The 19,756-nt window shown below is 39.3% G+C and overlaps 1 protein-coding gene across 2 annotated transcripts in view; it reads left to right on the top strand.

The window, feature by feature from the left end:
• Positions 1–19,756, top strand: part of kpna6 (karyopherin alpha 6 (importin alpha 7)) — a 65,015-nt gene that overhangs the window by 40,409 nt on the left and 4,850 nt on the right. Inside the window, exons 1-12 of one of the 2 annotated variants that reach the window (XM_074613931.1) lie at positions 8,461–8,594; positions 13,343–13,476; positions 13,608–13,700; positions 13,867–13,966; positions 14,076–14,170; positions 14,577–14,708; positions 14,849–14,937; positions 15,062–15,161; positions 16,518–16,681; positions 16,774–16,852; positions 17,367–17,492; positions 17,960–18,087. In XM_074613931.1, coding sequence (XP_074470032.1) covers positions 8,591–8,594; positions 13,343–13,476; positions 13,608–13,700; positions 13,867–13,966; positions 14,076–14,170; positions 14,577–14,708; positions 14,849–14,937; positions 15,062–15,161; positions 16,518–16,681; positions 16,774–16,852; positions 17,367–17,492; positions 17,960–18,087 — 1,244 coding nt within the window. In that variant the 5' untranslated portion in view covers positions 8,461–8,590. Of the gene's footprint in view, positions 1–8,460; positions 8,595–13,342; positions 13,477–13,607; positions 13,701–13,866; positions 13,967–14,075; positions 14,171–14,576; positions 14,709–14,848; positions 14,938–15,061; positions 15,162–16,517; positions 16,682–16,773; positions 16,853–17,366; positions 17,493–17,959; positions 18,088–19,756 lie in introns of those variants that run through there. The other variant, XM_074613932.1, reaches the window with a different exon arrangement.

Genomic DNA, 19,756 nt, shown 5'->3' with positions numbered 1-19,756 from the left:
GTTCATCAATTACAGTGTGTACAATGACTGTTCCATATTAATCTCTTTGCTTCATCTACTCTGCTGGCATCCGTAAGTGTTTTCTGATGCAAGACTACCACCCCCCCCCCCGCTCTGTGTCTACCTCTCTCTGACTCTTTGGCATCAGACTGGTGCATTACCGCTGCCACCTCAGCCCACGCTGTGACATTGCCGTGCCATTTCACAGGATAATTTGTTTCGGTTGGTGAGCCATCCAGCAACCAAGCGCTGCATATAGACTGGGATGCACAGGAGGATGGATGTCGGTAAGAGTCTTGGGCCCCCAAAAGAATATTACTGGGGGTCTGTATTGGGGATGCACCAATGTGAGTAAGTATTGGCACCAATACTGACTTGAACTGGGTATCGGCATTGGCATTAAATAAAGTTTCTTTGTCATGGCAATCGCTGGCCTCATGTTACATAAGAATGATTCCAATGAGTCCTACGCAATGACGTATACAGAGTTAAATTCAGCAAAAAGAGAGGACTGGCATTGGATCGGTACTTGGTATTCATAGATACCCTCAACCATGAGTTGAGGTATTGGAACTTGTATAGGGAGAGAAAAAGTTGGCTTGTTACATTCCCAGTGTGTAAACCTGCTTTGGGTCCCTAGATTCATCACAAATTTTCTCCAGGACGGATTTACATAAAGACAGACAGTGGTGGAAAAGTATTCAGATTCTTTACTTCAGCAAAAGTAGCAACAGCTCACTGTAAAAATACTCAAAATAAAAGTCCTGCATTCCTAACTTTACTCGAGTGAAAGTACAGAAGTTATCAGACAAATCGACACAAATCGTTATATTATCATGTATTATATTATCGGATTATTATTACTGATGCTTTCATGTATAAGTAGTTGTAGTTGGTGGTGACCAAAATAAGTAAAAGATCTCTCACCAGATCTTTTTCTCATTTCAACCCCTTAACTCAGGTGCATTTAAGGGTTCAATATGTTTGAAACGAAAGTTTGTACGAACTGTCGTCCGATCAAAGAGACAAGGCAAACATGCTTATTTATACTGATATGGACTGAAATAAAGTTTAGGAATAAGTGCATTCAACCATGTGGATACAACCCAAAAAAATGCAAGAATCATACATTAGAGACAATAAGAGAAAGAGTTTTTGAATTTTTATTTTATGGGCCATGGTAGAGTCTTAACAGCAGCCCGAACAGCAAACAGTTGTGATTTTGTTGAGCAGTAGCTGTGCCTCCCTCGATTGGCAGTAGCAGAGCATATTGGACAGGCTGGGGTGTATAGTTTGACCATGTCCTGGATGTAGGATGGGCCTGAGCCATTCACAGCACAGTAGGTAAGTACCATTGTCTGGAATCGGATTCGAGAATCGACTTGTAGCCAGTGCCAGGTGCGTCAGGGAGAAAGACCAGCCGGGCTGCTGCATTCTGGATGCGAGTTCTCAATGGTAATGGAGAGGTCACAGACAGGAGATGCCTTCCCCGGAAGGAAGAGCAGCTCAGCCTTGTCTTTTTTGTCTACTCCAATCCAATCACTCTGTGTCTGATTGGATTGCGGTTTAAGAAAGATGATCACACCAGGACACCCCAGTTAAAGGGTAATGGTACATGTCGACAGGGGCGCTTTTGAACACGAGGGATTGCCTCACTTCCCAGCATTGGACACTTGATGGCTGCCACTAGACACAAGGCACCTGATTGGACGAACACTTTCCTTCGTGGGCTGCTGCTCCCAGCTTCCAAACCGGGTCCAACGTGGCGGCTCGTTTTTTTCTTATATTATGAAAATAGTTCGCCGAAATAAGCCATGTAGTTGCTGAATCCGTCTTTATTTTACATCGACAAAGTTTAGTTCAAAAGTTTCTCGAGAGTTTCCAGAGGCAGCGAGTCGCTCCGGACGCCCCTGCTTTGCATTAAGTAGCCTAGACCTCAACATTATGCAAATGAGGAGCGGCCAACGTGGCACCCTGTCTCTCGAATTGTGCCGCCACGGTACCGGAATGCATTGCACGGCTGCTGACAATGAATGGGAAACATGGAAAGGACGCATCTGTGTACCCTAACATGTAAAGTGAGATCCCACGCAGCTCTACTCTTCCCGAATGAAAAGCGGTTGCCATATTTGCTCAATGACAATGTCATTTGTAGTCTCTGCTTTCAATCCGATCAATCCAATCCGCTAACAGATTTGTCTCTCCAAGTCTTTTGTCCCGTGAGGTGAAAATTATACATTAGTATTCAAATGGTTCCCACAAATCTCCCTCTCACACACAAGGAATGATCGAATGATCCACAAGAATATTCTAAAAATCACCTACTCAGCATCTTCTACTTATCGGCCCCGCCACCTGCTAGATGTCAGAAAGCGAGAGGGAGACAGAGAGAGAGAGAGGGCCCCCGTCGTCAGATAAAAAAGTAAGGAATGGACAACGCTGAATGGATTTTCAACACTGTGTTATGAAGACATATCTCCTCTTTTCCATTCACGCCCCACATGCACTGACACACTGCTCTCTCCACACACTATCCTCCCCATGGCGTTATCTCTCTCACCCTTTATTACTCTCACACAAAGCGTTCAGCACCGAGCCTTGCAGATGTTCTCCCTCCCACAGGCAGCCCAACCACATTCTCACATTTCAGCAAACTAGCCTTATTATCATATTGGGTGTAATTGAATTAAGGAGCAGTTTAGACTGGGTATATTTGCACAATCAAATAAGCACAATCAAAACTAAACTGCCTTTGACGCTTCATAATTGAGTTTTTACTCTGCAAACATGCTCCTTCATTTTGTTTGCCTCTTTATGTGGTATATATTATTTTTGTCTGGGAAGACAAAATATGCTTTTCTTGTTTCGGTATGCACCTGCAGAGATCTGAGTCCTGCTTGATGTTTTATCATGGATATACTGCCAGGAGCACAATGCAAAACCGGGAAGACATTTGCCTATGAAATCTCTCCGCTGGATAAAGTACAGTCTCCCTACAAATGAAAAGGATTTATGTCTACAGTCAAAAAAAGCATTCAGCATACAGAGATGTGCACAAAGCTCTTTTAAATGCTGCAAAATCTGGACAAAAGGTTCCCAAAAACAACCTTCTGCAGAAGAAATATAATTAAGAACCGCTGTATTGTCTTTTAAAAACTAATTTTGATGAAATTGCACTTGATCAACATAGTTGTTGCTCTCATCATGCTGTAGCAGCATTGTTAATTTGCTTGTTCAAAATGCAGTGCGGTTTTTCAATATCGCTGACTCAGGCTTGACAGGCAATGGCCACTAATGAGGTCGGCAAGAGAGGTCTTCCTTTTTGTTAATTTAGATCCTTTTTCTTTTTTTTTTCATTTTAATTTGTTTGAATTTGGATGAATAAAGAGCGTATTGATTGTAGTGTTTATTATATCTACATTAGGAGCTGATGGTGAGTGGGAGGCTACAGCAGAAGTGACTGTGCCCTGTCTACTTTACTGTAGTTTAAAACCCTTCGGTTATGTGCTTTGCTCGGCTCTTATGATTCCATTACAGAGGCAGTCTTTACTCTGTGGCATTGACTAATGGATAGCCTTTGCTTCCCTGCAAAGTGTTGGCTGCTGTATGATGTGCTTCAGCAGGCCTAGAAATGAGAAAGGTAAAGAACTCACAAAGGAGGCCCTCTGAAATCAGATTCGATGAGCCCCAGCTACAGCCCTGCAGACTGGAAATGGCCCTGTGTGTGTTTGTGTTATTTGATACCAGTGGAGAGCTGTTATCCAGCAAGCAGCGTCTTTTGATTCATCTCTGCGCCAGCACACCTGCTGAAGGCTGTGAATTCTCAGTGAAGCTCAATCCAGAGCCCATGGGTGCTCCGTGAGAGCATGGATCTATGAACAATATTGGTTCTTGTCTGCTCAGAAATTGTAATCATGGGAAAGCATCTCAGTTGTGCTACAGTTGACTTGACCTCCTGCACCCTTTCTAATAGGGGAAGGAGCCAGCCTGACAGCAGTGAATGCCCCATTACCTCCATTTTATTTGTACAACATTGCCCCCTAAAGTTTTTTCTGGTGTATCTCCCCAGGCCCCCTCGGGGGCCCATGTCAGAGGACAATGCTGTATCACAATATAGTGCAGTAATTTACCACTACCTGCTCCCAGCAAATTGACCACGGATGCACCTCACCTGTATTACTCTGTCACATTCACTTTGAGAAAAACACTGGGGAACCATGGCCGTTCACACACACAAAAACAGAGCATTTCAAAACCAGAGGGAGATAAGCAGATCCAACACAGTGAGGTATCTGAACCATGCCAAAAAGTTTTTTTTGGTTACGTTTTCCGATGAGAGGGTCATACTGTAAAGGACAGAGGGTGTCGTACCCTGTGCAGATTGTAAAGCCCTCTGAGGCAAATTTGTGATTTGTGTTATTGGGCTATACAAATAAAATTGACTTGATATTATGCTAAAAATACGCCATGCAGTTGCTGAATCTGTCTTTTTTTTTTAGATCGACAATGATTAGTTTAAAAGTTTCTCAGGAGTTTCCAAAGGCAGCGAGTCGCGCCGGACGTCCCTGATTTGAAGTAGCCTCAACCTCAACTTTATACAAATGAGGAGCGGCTAATGTGACGCCATATCTCTCAAATCGCGCCACAACGCTACCAGAATGCATTGCACGGCTGCTTACGTAGACAATGAATGGGAAACGTGGAAGGGACGGATCTATGGACACGACCCCATGCAGCTCCACTCTTCCTGAATGGAAAGTGGTTGCCATATTTGCTCAACGACAATGTCATTTTTAGTCTCTGCTTTCAATCTGATCAATCCAATCCACTAACAGTTTTGTCTCTCCGAGTCTTGTGTCCCGTGAGGTGAAAATCATACATTAGTATTCAAATGGTTCCCACAAATCTCTCTCTCACACACGAGGATTGATCGAATGATCCACAAGAATATTCTAAAGCAAACAGAGGGTATGCATTTAGTGAGATTAGTGAGAAACAGTGACTTTTGAAGAAGATTGCAATGTAAAATCAGGTCCCATTGCCCTCCCCTAATAACTGGTGTGGTACTTTAATGCTGAATGCATGAATGAACTGTTCAGCTTAGCAATTTTTATTCTTGTATCCGTTTGATAATTAAATTAATCCAGTTCTAAATTGATTATGAATATACTGTATATATTAGGGCTGTCAAAATTAACGCGATAACACGTCAACGCAAAATCGTTTAACGCCATTAATTTCTTTAGTGCATTAACGCAATCGATCTTTCAGAGGTTGTAGGGGCTCAGTTTTAAAGCTAGAGTGAAAATACTAGAAATCCTAAAGAATCCAGTGGTACCAACCATGTCATACCAGCTTGTTTCAAAGGAGGTTAAATAACGCTTCAAACATGTGCAATATTTTGGGGAGGAAAAACTGGCATGGCCATTTTCAAATGGGTCCCTTGACCTCTGACCTCAAGATATGTGAATGAAAATGGGTTCTATGGGTACCCACGAGTCTCCCCTTTACAGACATGCCCACTTTATGATTATCACATGCAGTTTTGGGGCAAGTCATAATCAAGTCAGCACACTGACACACTGACAGCTGTTGTTGCCTGTTTTGCTTTAGTTTGCCATGTTATGATTTGAGCATATTTTTTTATGCTAAATGCAGTACCTGTGAGGGTTTAGGGACAACATTTGTCATTGTTTTGTGTTGTTAATTGATCTCAATAATAAATATGTACATACATTTGTATAAATCAAAAATATTTGACCACTCATACTTGACAAATCTCCCTTTTAAGGTACATTTTGAACAGATACAAAATGTGCAATTAATCACAATTAATCATGGACCATCCAGCAATCCCTATTAAATATTTAATAAATAATAAATAACATGATAGACTTATGATGCAGTAGTACTATACTACGTATCTACCCCGTAGTATCCAATGTATCTAAAATAGGCTCCACATTGAGGAACTGCAACATTAAAATACTCTTACATGAATTTGTTTGTGATATAAACAGAATAATATAACATTCTATAATAATATAACACTGTGAAAGAAGCCATTCTGAGGATTTTCTGGACAATATCTGTCTTTTTGTGTTGTTAATTGATTTCCAATAATAAATATATCCATACATTTGCATGAAGCAGCATATTTCTCCTCTCCCATGTTGATAAGAGTATTAAATACTTGACAAATCTCCCTTTTAGGTACATTTTGAACAGATACAAAATGTGCAATTAATCACAAATAATCATGGACCATCAAGCGATCCCTATTAAATATTTAATAAATAATAAATAACATGATAGACTTATGATGCAGTAGTACTATACTACTTATCTACCCCGTAGTATACAATGTATCTAAAATAGGCTCCACATTGAGGAACTGCAACATTAAAATACTCTTACATGAATTTGTTTGTGATATAAACAGAATAATATAATATTCTATAATAATATAACACTGTGAAAGAAGCCATTCTGAGGATTTTCTGGACAATATTTGTCTTGTTTGTGTTGTTAATTGATTTCCAATAATAAATATATTCATACATTTGCATGAAGCAAGCATATTTGCCCACTCCCATGTTGATAAGAGTATTAAATACTTGACAAATCTCCCTTAATTGATCTCCAATAATAAATATGTACATACATTTGTATAAATCAAAAATATTTGACCACTCATACTTGACAAATCTCCCTTTAAGGTACATTTTGAACAGATACAAAATGTGCAATTAATCACAATTAATCATGGACCATCAAGCGATCCCTATTAAATATTTAATAAATAATAAATAACATGATAGACTTATGATGCAGTAGTACTATACTACTTATCTACCCAGTAGTATACAATGTATCTCCACATTGAGGAACTGCAACATTAAAATACTCTTACATGAATTTGTTTGTGATATAAACAGAATAATATAACATTCTATAATAATATAACACTGTGAAAGAAGCCATTCTGAGGGTTTCTGGACAATATTTGTCTTTTTATGTTGTTAATTGATTTCCAATAATAAATATATTCATACATTTGCATGAAGCAAGCATATTTGTCCACTCCCATGTTGATAAGAGTATTAAATACTTGACAAATCTCCCTTTTAGGTACATTTTGAACAGATACAAAATGTGCGATTAATCACAATTAATCATGAACAATCAAGCGATCCCGATTAAATATTTAATAAATAATAAATAACAGGATAGACTTATGATGCAGTAGTACTATACTACGTATCTACCCCGTAGTATACAATGTATCTAAAAGTGGCTCCACATTGAGGAACTGCAACATTAAAATACTCTTACATGAATTTGTTTGTGATATAAACAGAATAATATAACATTCTATAATAATATAACACTGTGAAAGAAGCGGCTGCACGATGGTGCCCTTCTGTGTGGAGTTTGCATGTTCTCCCCTTGTTAGCGTGGGTTTTCTCCGGGTACTCCGGCTTCCCCCCACAGTCCAAAGACATGCAGGTTAGATTAATTGTTGACTCTAAATTGCCCGTAGGTGTGAATGTGAGTGTGAATGATCGTCTGTCTCTATGTGTCAGCCGTGCGATAGGCTGGCGACCTGTCCAGGGTGTACCCCGCCTTTGCCCAATGTCAGCTGGGATCGGCTCCAGCCCCTCCACGACCCGTAACGGGATAAGCGGTTGCAGATGATGATGATGGATGTGAAAGAAGCCATTCTGAGGGTTTCTGGACAATATTTGTCTTTTTTGTGTTGTTAATTGATTTCCAATAATAAATATATTCATACATTTGCATGAAGCAGCATATTTGTCCACTCCCATGTTGATAAGAGTATTAAATACTTGACAAATCTCCCTTTAAGGTACATTTTGAACAGATACAAAATGTGCAATTAATCACAATTAATCATGGACCATCAAGCAATCCCTATTAAATATTTAATAAATAATAAATAACATGATAGACTTATGATGCAGTAGCACTATACTACTTATCTACCCAGTAGTATACAATTTATCTAAAATAGGCTCCACATTGAGGAACTGCAACATTAAAATACTCTTACATGAATTTGTTTATGATAAAAACAGAATAATATAATATTGTGAAAGAAGCCATTCTGAGGGTTTCTGGACAATATTTGTCTTTTTATGTTGTTAATTGATTTCCAATAATAAATATATTCATACATTTGCATGAAGCAGCATATTTGTCCACTCCCATGTTGATAAGAGTATTAAATACTTGACAAATCTCCCTATAAGGTACATTTTGAACGGGGAAAAAAATGATTAATCAGGATTAAATATTTTATTTGATTGACAGCCCTAATGTACTGTAACATATGTAATATGTTTGGTATTATATGGGGGCTATCTTGTCTCCTCTGTTGAAGGAGAGGTGTTTTGTGGTGCTGGTGCGTCCTCTGGTGGCCGGAAGTCGTCGCTATATGTTGAGGTTTCCGGCTCCGGCAGACATATTGCTGCTTACAGGAGCAAACTGTGGAAAGCTAGAAGAGAGAAAGGATTTAAAACTGATTCACATCTTCACGACCTGATACACTCAAACGATAAACGACATAATGGGTAAGCTGTTTGGCAAAATCTCGAGTAGAGATAATGTGTTCACGTGGTCACAGATCGAGCTGACATCAGTTAGTAATGATTATAAAACCATCCTGTCACTGTTGTTTAGCTAACCAGCTAGCTAATAGCTAATGGCTAGGAAGCTAACGATGCTACGTAGTGGCGCAAGATGCTAATTCACGGTAGTTCACTTTATATTAACCTGTCATCAAACTATATAGACTGTGTTTCGTGTTTTAACAATGTGTATTAACGTGAATCTTACTCAACCATTTGTTAGCCAACTTAAAGAAACGTGGCTAACAGCTAGCTCCGTTAGCACCGCGCTGTTAGCCGTCTTAGCTAAGAAGACACGCGTAACGTTACAGCTTAGCCTTGCTCTACATACAGGATATTAACCATTATGTCCAGATTGGTGGCTTGCTTGTTGACTAATTGCTTAAATTCCCTTATCTCTTTAAATGTCAGGTGTTAGCAGGAACGTTAGCAAACTGTTTAGCTGCTAATGCAACGCTAGCTCGTGCTAGCTAGTGGAGGGTTCAGACGGTATGCAGCGTTAGCTCTGTGTTCGCTGCTATTTGGTGGCTACTATGTCGATTGTAATCTTGCCAATAGACTACTAAACGACTCAGAGGAGGTTATAAGTCATCACCCATAAGATGACACACTTCAATAGTTAATAGTTATTAGGCACAGCGCTAACGTTAGCATAGCTATGTTAGCTCTTTTCTTCAAACCCCATAGTGTTACACTTTAGTGTTACTAGAATACTATTCAGTCTGTTGTTATTCTTCTATTGAACATCATTGAGCTAGTGCATTTTATGTGAAAGGAACACATGAACCATTTTGATAACATCTGTGAGTGATAGTTTTGACAGCATACTGTACACTATCATGTACATGTGACACCAGCAGGTCCCCATGTTTTCCAGAGTATTCCCGCACAGGCTTATTATGCTCGGGTTTTTGTTTGTTTTTTTCCCTTCAACATTTGTAATTTACAGTGACAATACTGGTAACTTCTTTCTCTCTCTCTCTCTCTCTCTCTCTCTCTCTCTCTCTCTCTCTCTCTCTCTCTCTCTCTCTCTCTCTCTCTCTCCCTCTCTCTCTCTATATATATATCTATATATAGATATAGATATATATATAGAGATATCTCTATATAGAGATATCTCTCTATATAGAGATATCTCTATCTATATCTATATAGATATAGATCTATATAGATCTATATATCTATATAGATAGAGATATCTCTATAGATAGATAGAGATATCTATCTATAGAGATATCTATAGATAGAGATATCTCTATCTATAGAGATATATAGAGATATATATCTAGAGATATATATATATCTATACATCTAGATATATATAGATATATACACGAATGAAAAGAGAGGCAGGGACATCTTCAATATACAAAACCATCCTGCTTCATTGTAATATTACACACAAAGAAATCAAGCTGTGACCACAAACTTCTGGTCATTATATTTTATTACTGTAACGAGTCCTGTTGCTACCGCCCTTAGGTTCCATTAGTTTTTAATATTGGAAAAGTGTCCTTGACTTTATTTCGCCCTTGGTGCTTGATTTGTCACCAAAACATGCATAGCTATGTTATCTCCGTTCCTCAGCCTTTTTCTTCCAACCCATAGTGTTACACTGTAGTGTTAATAGAATACTTTTCAGTCTGTTATTCTTCTATTGAAGAGTTTGACGATAAAGTGAAAATCATTGAGCTAGTGAATTACATGTTAAAAGGAACACATGTAACATTTTGACAGCTTGCTAACATCTGTGAGTGATAGTTTTGACATTTCTGACTGTACACTATCATGTACATGTCACACCAGTAGGTCCCCATGTTTTCCAGAGTATTCCCACACAGGCTTATTATGCTCAGGGTTTTTTGTTTGTTTTTTTCCCTTCAAAATTTGTAATTTACAGTGACAGTCGAAAACCAGTTGAAACTCATTAAATTCATAGAGAACAGTTGTTCTAATGATCCCTGGGGTAGCCCGACAGCCATTTGTGTACTAAAAATCCTACAGACTCACGCAGTGAGTTTCATTGTAATATTACACACAAAGAAATCAAGCTGGACCACAAACTTCTGGTCATTATATTTTATTACTGTAACAGGAGTCCCGTTGCTACCTCCCTTAGGTTCCATTAGTTTTTAATATTGGAAACATGTCCTTGACTTGAATCACCCTTGGTGCTTGATTTGTCACCAAAGCAGGCAGTTGTGCCTCACTTTAGTGAGACTAAATTCAAGGGTCAAGTTGGTTCATCAAAATCACAGAAATTATGCTACATAGCCATTAGGGATGCACTGATCCAACTTTTTCAGTCCCGATAGAGATACCTGGGCTTTGGGTATCAGCCAATACCGAGTACCGATCCGATACCAGCCTCACGATGTGGAAGTGACTCATTCTTTTATGTGTAAGGCAACATCAGGCTTGACTTAAACATTGATTGTTACAAAATGTAACAAATAAATACATAGATATAAATTTACTGAATTGTTATTTATTATTAAAATAATAAATCGTACACCAGCGACTTGGTAAAAAAAAATACTGAAAATTAACAGGAATGACTATTCCATTGTAAACCTTTTTAATGCAGCAACAAAACGTAAACAGGAATTCAAATTCCAGTATATAGTATATAAACATAGAATTTAATTGAATATGTCAGCCCCATTGTCACTGATATCTGATCCAGCTATTTGAGTCGGTATCGGCCCAATATCCGATCCGGTATTGGTGCATCCCTAATAGCCATGCAGATAGTTTGAGATGTATTTGAAAAGGTTTTGATACGTCTGCTGTTGAGATTTCTGCCATCACTCTACAACAGACGGTTCCCATTCCTCGGACGTTTTGGGGTAGTGGCAGAAATCTCAGTAGCAGTTAACCCAAAACCTCAGCAAATAAAACAGAATCTATCAGCATGGCTAGATACCACTAGGTCAGTGTTGGAAATTAACTTTTTTGTCGACCTGCCACTTTGGCTAGTGGATTACCAATGTTTTTTTGGCTGGTGAGTAAAGCAAATCTAGCCGCCACTTGCATATTATACCAGCATTTGGCTGGTGGCTGGTGCTAATTTCCAACCCTGCACGAGGTGTTAAGTAGTAACATGATTTAACTTAAACACCTCTGACCATTCTGCTTTCTTTCCTTTAGTCTCTAGAGACTCCTTGCTGTAGGTAGGGTCTCCTCTGAAATGCCAATGCAGACATGTCCTCTGCAGGGCTATTTCTGTGCCATCCAGCCCAAACAGCAAACAGTCAGTGCACTTCTCTAACAGCACCTAATCTAACTAACACAGTACAGAAATTAGAGCAACCTGTGCTTGTGTGCTGTCCACGCCTGTGGCTTTACCATCTGGACACATTACACACACTTGCATAAGCTTTTTATGAGGCTGCTAATGCCCTCAAACCATAACATGACCTCAATTTGCGCCACTTGTTCCGATGTTTAACCTCGGAATCCCCCGCTGTTACAATGGAGGGCTTTTGGCACAGAAGGTTGGCACCACCATGCGTTGGTGGCAGGTTTCAGTGTTGTCGCTACCTCTCTTTCTCTCTGCTGTAGCCCCGGGTGACTCAGGGATCTGCCCAGTGCCCTGTTCTGGTGGCATGACTGCACAAATGCTGAGAATGGGCAGTTTGTCCTGTGTGGGCACCGATTTATGCTAACTCTGCGTTTTAACTCTACTGAATAAATACGTTTGTTCAGCCTGCCAGCTGACTAGTTGATGAATAGCTTAGCTATGTGTGTGTGTGCGTGCATGACTGTGTGTGTGTGTTTGTATTTTTAGGCGGTGTTGTCCAGTTTCTATGAGCTTGTTTCTACAAGGCCTTTTTATATATAGACCTGTGTACGTGCTGTGTCATCATCATGACCTATAATTAGAGATGTCAAGGGGAAATAAGCACAAACTTTGTCAGTCACATATTCACTTCCCTACATATGGTGTACTCGTTAAGTTTAACTTGGATGAAGCAAGTGGTGCGTAGCAGTAGGGGTGGGAATCCTCAGAGGCCCTGCGATGCTGAAGTCACGATATGATTTTATTGCGATATTAAACATTCTGTGATATAAGTATTGCGATTTATTACCTTTTTTCAACTGCAAATTATGCAGTTTGACAACATCACTTTTATCTAATAAGATACAGTTTTCACTCTGTTTATCTTAGAGTTTTCATTCACATATCTTGAGGTCCGAGGTCAAGGGACCCCTTTGAAAATGGCCATGCCAGTTTTTCCTCACCAAAATTTAGCGTAACTTTGGAGCGTTATTCAGTGTTCTTCCCGATAAGCTAACATGACATGGTTGGTACCGATCGATTCCTTATGTTTTTTAGTTTCATATCATTATCTTCCCTCTAGCGTTAAGACTCTTTAAGAGATTAATAGTCTATATAATAAAAGATTGATACTTGACGTCCGTGTATCGATATATTTCCACGCAAAACATCGCAATACTATGCTGTATCAATTTATTTCCCCCACCCCTCCACAGCATAGTAAACGAAAACTGAAACGAAAACAAAAATAAGCTGTGAAATATATTTTTAGTAAACTGAAACTATATTTTTTTAAAAAGAAACTAAAATGAAAATTCAAAACTATTATAACCTCGGTGCACAGGTTTGTTTCCTACTTGTTTTTGTTGTGTCTTAATCGTGATGTCTGCCTGTGTCTGTGGCCCTTCAGAGCCGTCAGCCAGTCCGGCCAAAGATAACTACAGGATGAACCGCTACAAGAACAAAGCACTGAACCCAGAGGAGATGAGGCGCAGGAGAGAGGAGGAGGGCATCCAGCTCAGGAAACAGAAACGAGAACAACAGGTATTACAACAAACCTGTCAATCCCACTCATCAGATTCTGTTTGAGAGTATGTCAGTATGTAGTCTGTGTATGTTGAACATAGTATATCTTGACTGTGTCTCTGTGGGCTCTGACAATTTTTTAATCACAGCTTTTCAAGAGGAGGAACGTGGACGTCCTCAACGAAGAGGAAGCTATGTTTGAGAGTCCACTGGTGGACTCCTACAACAGCTCTCCAGCAACAGTGAGTGTCTATTTTCCTAATACCACTCACACAACATAGACAAAGAGATGCTCACACGGGACCATTGTTATTATTATCATTGATGTCTACCCTCTTTTCTAGCCTGCGGGTTGAGAATAGTGGAGTCTTTGCTGTGTTTAGAGTGCTTGTGCATGTATTGTTGCAGGAAGGAGTCATTACCAGAGACATGGTTGAGATGCTTTTCTCGGAGGACCCAGAGCTTCAGCTCGCCACAACACAAAAATTCAGAAAACTACTTTCCAAAGGTATATATTGTGTACTTGCAGTGACTCTACACAACTGTGGTGCCAGTCATGAGGTCACCATGGACCAAACAAAAATACTTACGTCCAGTTTTACCCGTGTTCATTTCAGAGCCCAACCCACCGATTGATGAAGTTATAAACACGCCTGGCGTAGTGGAGAGGTTTGTGGAGTTCTTGAAGAAGAGTGTCAACTGCACACTACAGGTCAGTTTATACACACTCATTTGCACAGTTTAGAATGCCCTCTGTGCTTGGGACGTGTACATTTAATATCTGTCAAGTGACAAATGCCCACAAAATGTGTGTCACCTGGCATGCTGGCTGGTAACATTGTCAAACAATATCAAATGCATTCCATTTAGGTAAATAAGGAAACTGCAACTTGTTGCTGTAAGCCACTATACACTGTATCTGATGATAAGCAAGTCAAAGCAAGAATAAAGCAAAGCAAAATAGCTCTGCATTAAACAAGTTCCTGATCGGCCATCATTTTTGCAGCTCTGCACAAAACAACCCCCCTTCAAAACACCCGAACTATCCCCTTTAAGACTCCATGATAAAAGATGTTTAAAATGCTATGTTTTTCCTATGACATTTTGTGCCCCTGCAGTTTGAAGCAGCTTGGGCGCTGACCAACATAGCATCGGGCACATCCATGCAGACTAAGACGGTGATTGTGGCTGGAGCAGTGCCAATCTTCATTGAACTACTTAACTCAGACTTTGAGGATGTCCAAGAACAGGTAACTCACAGTGTTATATATATATATATATATATATATATATCGTGTCCATCTTGACCATTGTGTGTGTCTGTTTGTCTTGTTCCATACTGTAGTGTCCATTAGTAACAAAAGTTTGGTGTGTTGTTTTTTTTCTGCAGGCTGTGTGGGCCTTGGGTAATATTGCAGGTGATAGTGCGGTGTGCAGGGACTATGTGCTGAACTGCGAGATCCTTCCACCATTATTAATGTAAGCCCATCTTCTTTGCCTCTGTAGAGTGAATACTTATTCAGGCCTCGAGCTTTCCTACCTATAATAACATATTTCTGATACTATCTCATGCACTGAGTTCCGTTTTTTTTTATCTTTTCAGGCTTCTGACCAAATCCACTAGATTGACCATGACTAGGAATGCGGTGTGGGCTCTGTCTAATCTCTGTAGAGGAAAAAACCCTCCACCTGCTTTTGAAAAGGTACCACTTCGCTTCATGAAGTCAACACCAAAAACACTGATAATTTTAGACCAGGCCTGCTACTTTTTTGAATTTTCAACATTTTGCTATAGATAATTGCGGCATGCATAATGCATAATGGTTTATACAACCTGGACACACAATCAAGTGCTGGATAAAGCCTGTATTTATCAGGCGTCAACTCACTGTCATTGCCATTCATGCAAAACCCGGGTTGGTTATTGACTCTCAGCTCAACTGAGTGGTTGCAACAATATTAACACTGGAGATCGAATGTTGCAGTGCAGGAAATGTTTTGTAACTTCCTATGATTTCTTTTCTTAACTTAACTTAGTAAAGTAATTCAATAACCTACACTCTGTTAAAATAGTGTCTGAGGTTTAGAAGAGCAGACCTTCTGGTTAGTAGTGCCAGAAGTCACAGCAAATGTTTACTCCTAATATAATTAAATCAATTCTAAATCAATAGTAACCAGATATTATATAGCTACTTATAAAAACCTATGTTAACTTGTTTATCTCAAAGCCATTGAGTGTGAGACACATGTGACATCCTGGTCGGGAGCAGGGTCACACAGTACAGTTGGGTTACCTGAATTGATCCATTCAGACCAACAGTAAATGCTGGTTTAGTTTCACAGCTATACCCGAAATCAACCAACTATACACACATAATTATGTATATTTGAATAATCCTCCCCTACAATCTCATACCTAGCACTGTTAAAGTAATAAACAGTATGTATATGCAGACATTTTGCAAGTAATTTCTTCTCTAAATTCCAGTCTTCAGTGCACAGACGTGCTTGAAATTTCATGTAGTTTTTTTCAGTTGGCATAATGAATAATAATAATGGTGGTATGTGTGACAAGACTGAAATAATGTTCTTGGGTATCTGCTGAGAAACCTCTTACTCCCTGTTCATATTTCGTTGACATTGAATATCCAGTGTTGCCAAGCTGCTTTTCCTTCAACTACTAATCTGCTGAACATTTCACATGATGTTTGCATGTGGTCCGTGGGCGTTCTGAATTCATGTAATGATCATATATGTTAAGGCCGCCCTCTGTTAGTCGAAGAGTCGACTAATTGGTTGACTTAGATTTCTTTAGACAATTAGTCATTTTTATGCTTTCTTCATGCTGAAAAACTAATTTCCAAGAAACTTCTGAGCACATCTCTGGTAAACACGAGCTTTAAAGTGGTGCTTTTTTGTGATTCTTTTTCGGTTTTATTGAGCTGGCGATTAAATCAGTTAATCGATTAGTCGACAAAATCGCATAAGTGTTAGTCTACGAAGAATTTCTTTGGTTGAGGACAGCCCTAATAAATCTGCATTATGTCTGTGCTGTCCAGGTGGCACCCTGTCTGCCAGTACTGTCCAGGCTTTTATTTAGCAGTGACCCAGACTTGCTGGCAGACGCCTGCTGGGCCCTGTCCTACCTCTCAGACGGCCCAAATGACAAGATCCAAGCTGTCATCGACTCCGGCGTCTGCAGGCGCCTTGTAGAGCTACTCATGTACGTACAACCATACTCTGTTGTCTTTGTCACAGTAAATATGATCTGTAAATACTTAAAAAATTCTCTCCATTAAACCTCCCTTTCTGCAGGCACACGGACTATAAGGTGGCCTCCCCTGCCTTGAGAGCTGTAGGAAACATTGTCACTGGAGATGACATCCAAACACAGGTGAGACTATTATGCAACTGAAGTTTGTTTTATAGTTCTGTCTTTGTCTGTAGCAGAGAACAGGCCCACAACTTGGAAAGACAAAAACACATGAAAGAGCCACACCATTGCATTAAATGGGATACACTCAGTTGCCTGTTTATCAAGTACACCTAGCTAAACTACAGTTATGTAGTCTTGATACAACAGTCCTGCAATAAATTCTTATAATCTCTTATAATATTCATTTTTTTAGAGAGGTGTTGATTCAACTTTATTAATACATTTTTGGAAAATGTAGTTTGGAAAAGGTATTTCTATTATTTTGTCCACCCCATTTACTGTACATCTCTGTATAATTATACACCTGTGCTGTATACTTGCACCACAAACTACATCCTTCAAAGTGATCGTGAATCAGGAGAGGTGTATTCATTTGTCAGTTTTCGTTTAATTGTTATACTTAATCTTGAACCTTTTTTTTTATAAACGTCATGTATTTTTTTTTTTTTACCTGCCTTGTTGCTGTGTATAGGTGGTGTTGAACTGCTCAGCCCTGCCCTGTCTGCTGCACCTCCTCAGCAGCGCTAAAGAGTCCATCCGCAAAGAGGCATGCTGGACCATCTCCAACATCACAGCAGGAAACCGAGCACAAATACAGGTGATAAATACACACACAGAGCTCATAGCTAATAACTCATAACCTGTGCGTTACGAGCCTGAGGTTCTCCGATGGGTCCCTTTTGTAGAGATTCCAATATCTAGATTGAAAACCTCTTTTTAAAATGTGCATTTACTTAATTAATTCCTTGCTGTAAATGTCTAATATAATTGATTTATTATATGTTCGTTATTGGATTCTGTTTTTATATTGCTGTTGTGAAGCACTTTTGTAATTATGTTTTGAAAGGTGCAAAACAAATAAAATGTATTATTGTTATTCATCACAGTCCTTACGGGCCCATGATACAGTAGTTGATATAAGATGGTTTTTACGCATTCTTTTACTACATCCCTGATCACTAGGGTTAAGTTTTGTGGAAGTTACAAATGTAAGGATCTCATATCTATGTTGAAACTGCTTTTTGAGACATTCCCCTGATTTTGATGTCTTATCCTGCCCCACAGACGGTAATTGATGCCAACATCTTCCCAGTTCTGATCGACATTCTACAGAAAGCAGAGTTCAGGACCAGGAAAGAGGCGGCCTGGGCTATCACTAACGCCACCTCTGGAGGAACACCAGAACAGATCAGGTTAGACTTAAAATAAATATACTACAGTATCTGCTAATAACAAGATCTGTGGCCTGTACTACGAAGCAGGATTTGGCGTTATCGAGGTAACTTCAGGGTTAACCCTGGGTTTTCCGTCCTATGAAGGTGTATCACTTCTTACCAGGGTAGATCACCATGGTAACTTATGCTCAACAGCTAACCTGCTCCGGAGCAGGTTATGTTCCAGATAAGAGATCAACTCGTATGAAAGCACCGCCTACTGACCAATCAAAGCTCAGTGCACGGATCGTATGGTAATATTACACACATATGAAGAAGTTTAAGTCATAATCCAGACTAAAAACAACACAGTTTAAACTGACAAATGCAGGAAGGACAGCTGGATTAATGCTGTGGGTGCTTACCGCTTTGAATTATATTTTCATACTTATTTTTTAACTTCCTCTTGAGTCCGTTTCACACCGCCTGAGGGGGGATGCAGCTGAAAGAAGGTTCAAATAGTCATACATGCCGCGCCTTTGATACTGGGCATGATTAGGTGTAATCTAGTCATCCGTTATATATTTAAATGCTATTTAAATCAAGACGAGTATATCTTACTTTTGAGTGTTCCGTTAAATTAATAACTCTGTTAATTTACGCATTCACACATCAGGAGTTTTTTCTTTTACCAGCTGTCCTTCCTGCATTTGTCAGCTTGAACTGTGTTACTTTTAGTCTGGATTATGTGTTTCATTTCTTCGTATTTGTCTAATATAGTTTACTCTTTGTAAAATGTGCCGCTCTGCCTGTCTGTCTGCAAATCTGTGGACTTGTCCATGTCTGTGATTGGTCAGATGCTGCAAACACCGCCCCGTTCATGTGAAGGCGCTCATAACCAGACTGAGAAACCCTGGGTTGATTTACAGAGTTGATAACCACCTTCGTAGGACCGCTTAGCGTGATCTCGTTTGTTAGGTTAAGTGAAGCCAGATAACGAGAAGATACCCTGGGTATGTTGAACTCGCTTCGTAGTACAGGCCTCTGGATGAGATTGCCTCTGATTTATCGCTTTGTTTCAGTAAGTTAATCGTGTCAGTACCAGATCACTCAGGTCAACTAAATGGACTAGTCAGTTGAAAGTGTTTGATGGTGAAGTGTTTAGTGATGATTGTAGAAGCATGAATAGCATATTGTCTACGAGTTGGATGAGTTTCTAAAAACCACTTGCAATGAAAATTTCTTGACATGTTCGACGTGTATTTTTACATCTGTTCATAAATTAGCACAAACCTTTCCTTGACAGTGACCGACTGAAACAAGTTTCAGCTGGTTTGAAATAATGAGTAAATATATGAAGTGATGCTTTAATTGTAAAGAAATCTGGGAATTAGATTTGGATCTCTATGGAGAAATTGTGTGATTAAAAAGTGAGAAAATAAGGCAACATTATGCACAGAGAGGTGTCAGGGTTGCTGACAATTCAGGCGATAATAGGACTGAACCATGACGATTTCTTTATCTTAAATTAATTAAATACATTTAATTAATTAGGTAAATTAAAGCAAACAAGTATTTTTTAAAATCTGTATATTAGAATAAAATCTAATGCCACTGTGTGAAAAGCCCTCCTACTATCTGTTAATCTTTGAACCAATTTCAGAGCCTTAGTATTTTCCAAATAAATAATAGTGCAACACACACACAA

This window comes from Sebastes fasciatus, chromosome 17 (assembly GCF_043250625.1).
Source record: "Sebastes fasciatus isolate fSebFas1 chromosome 17, fSebFas1.pri, whole genome shotgun sequence".
Classification (NCBI taxonomy): Eukaryota; Metazoa; Chordata; class Actinopteri; order Perciformes; family Sebastidae; genus Sebastes; species Sebastes fasciatus.
The sequence above is the reverse complement of the archived record's forward strand: the minus strand, read 5'-3'. Positions and strand labels throughout refer to the sequence as shown.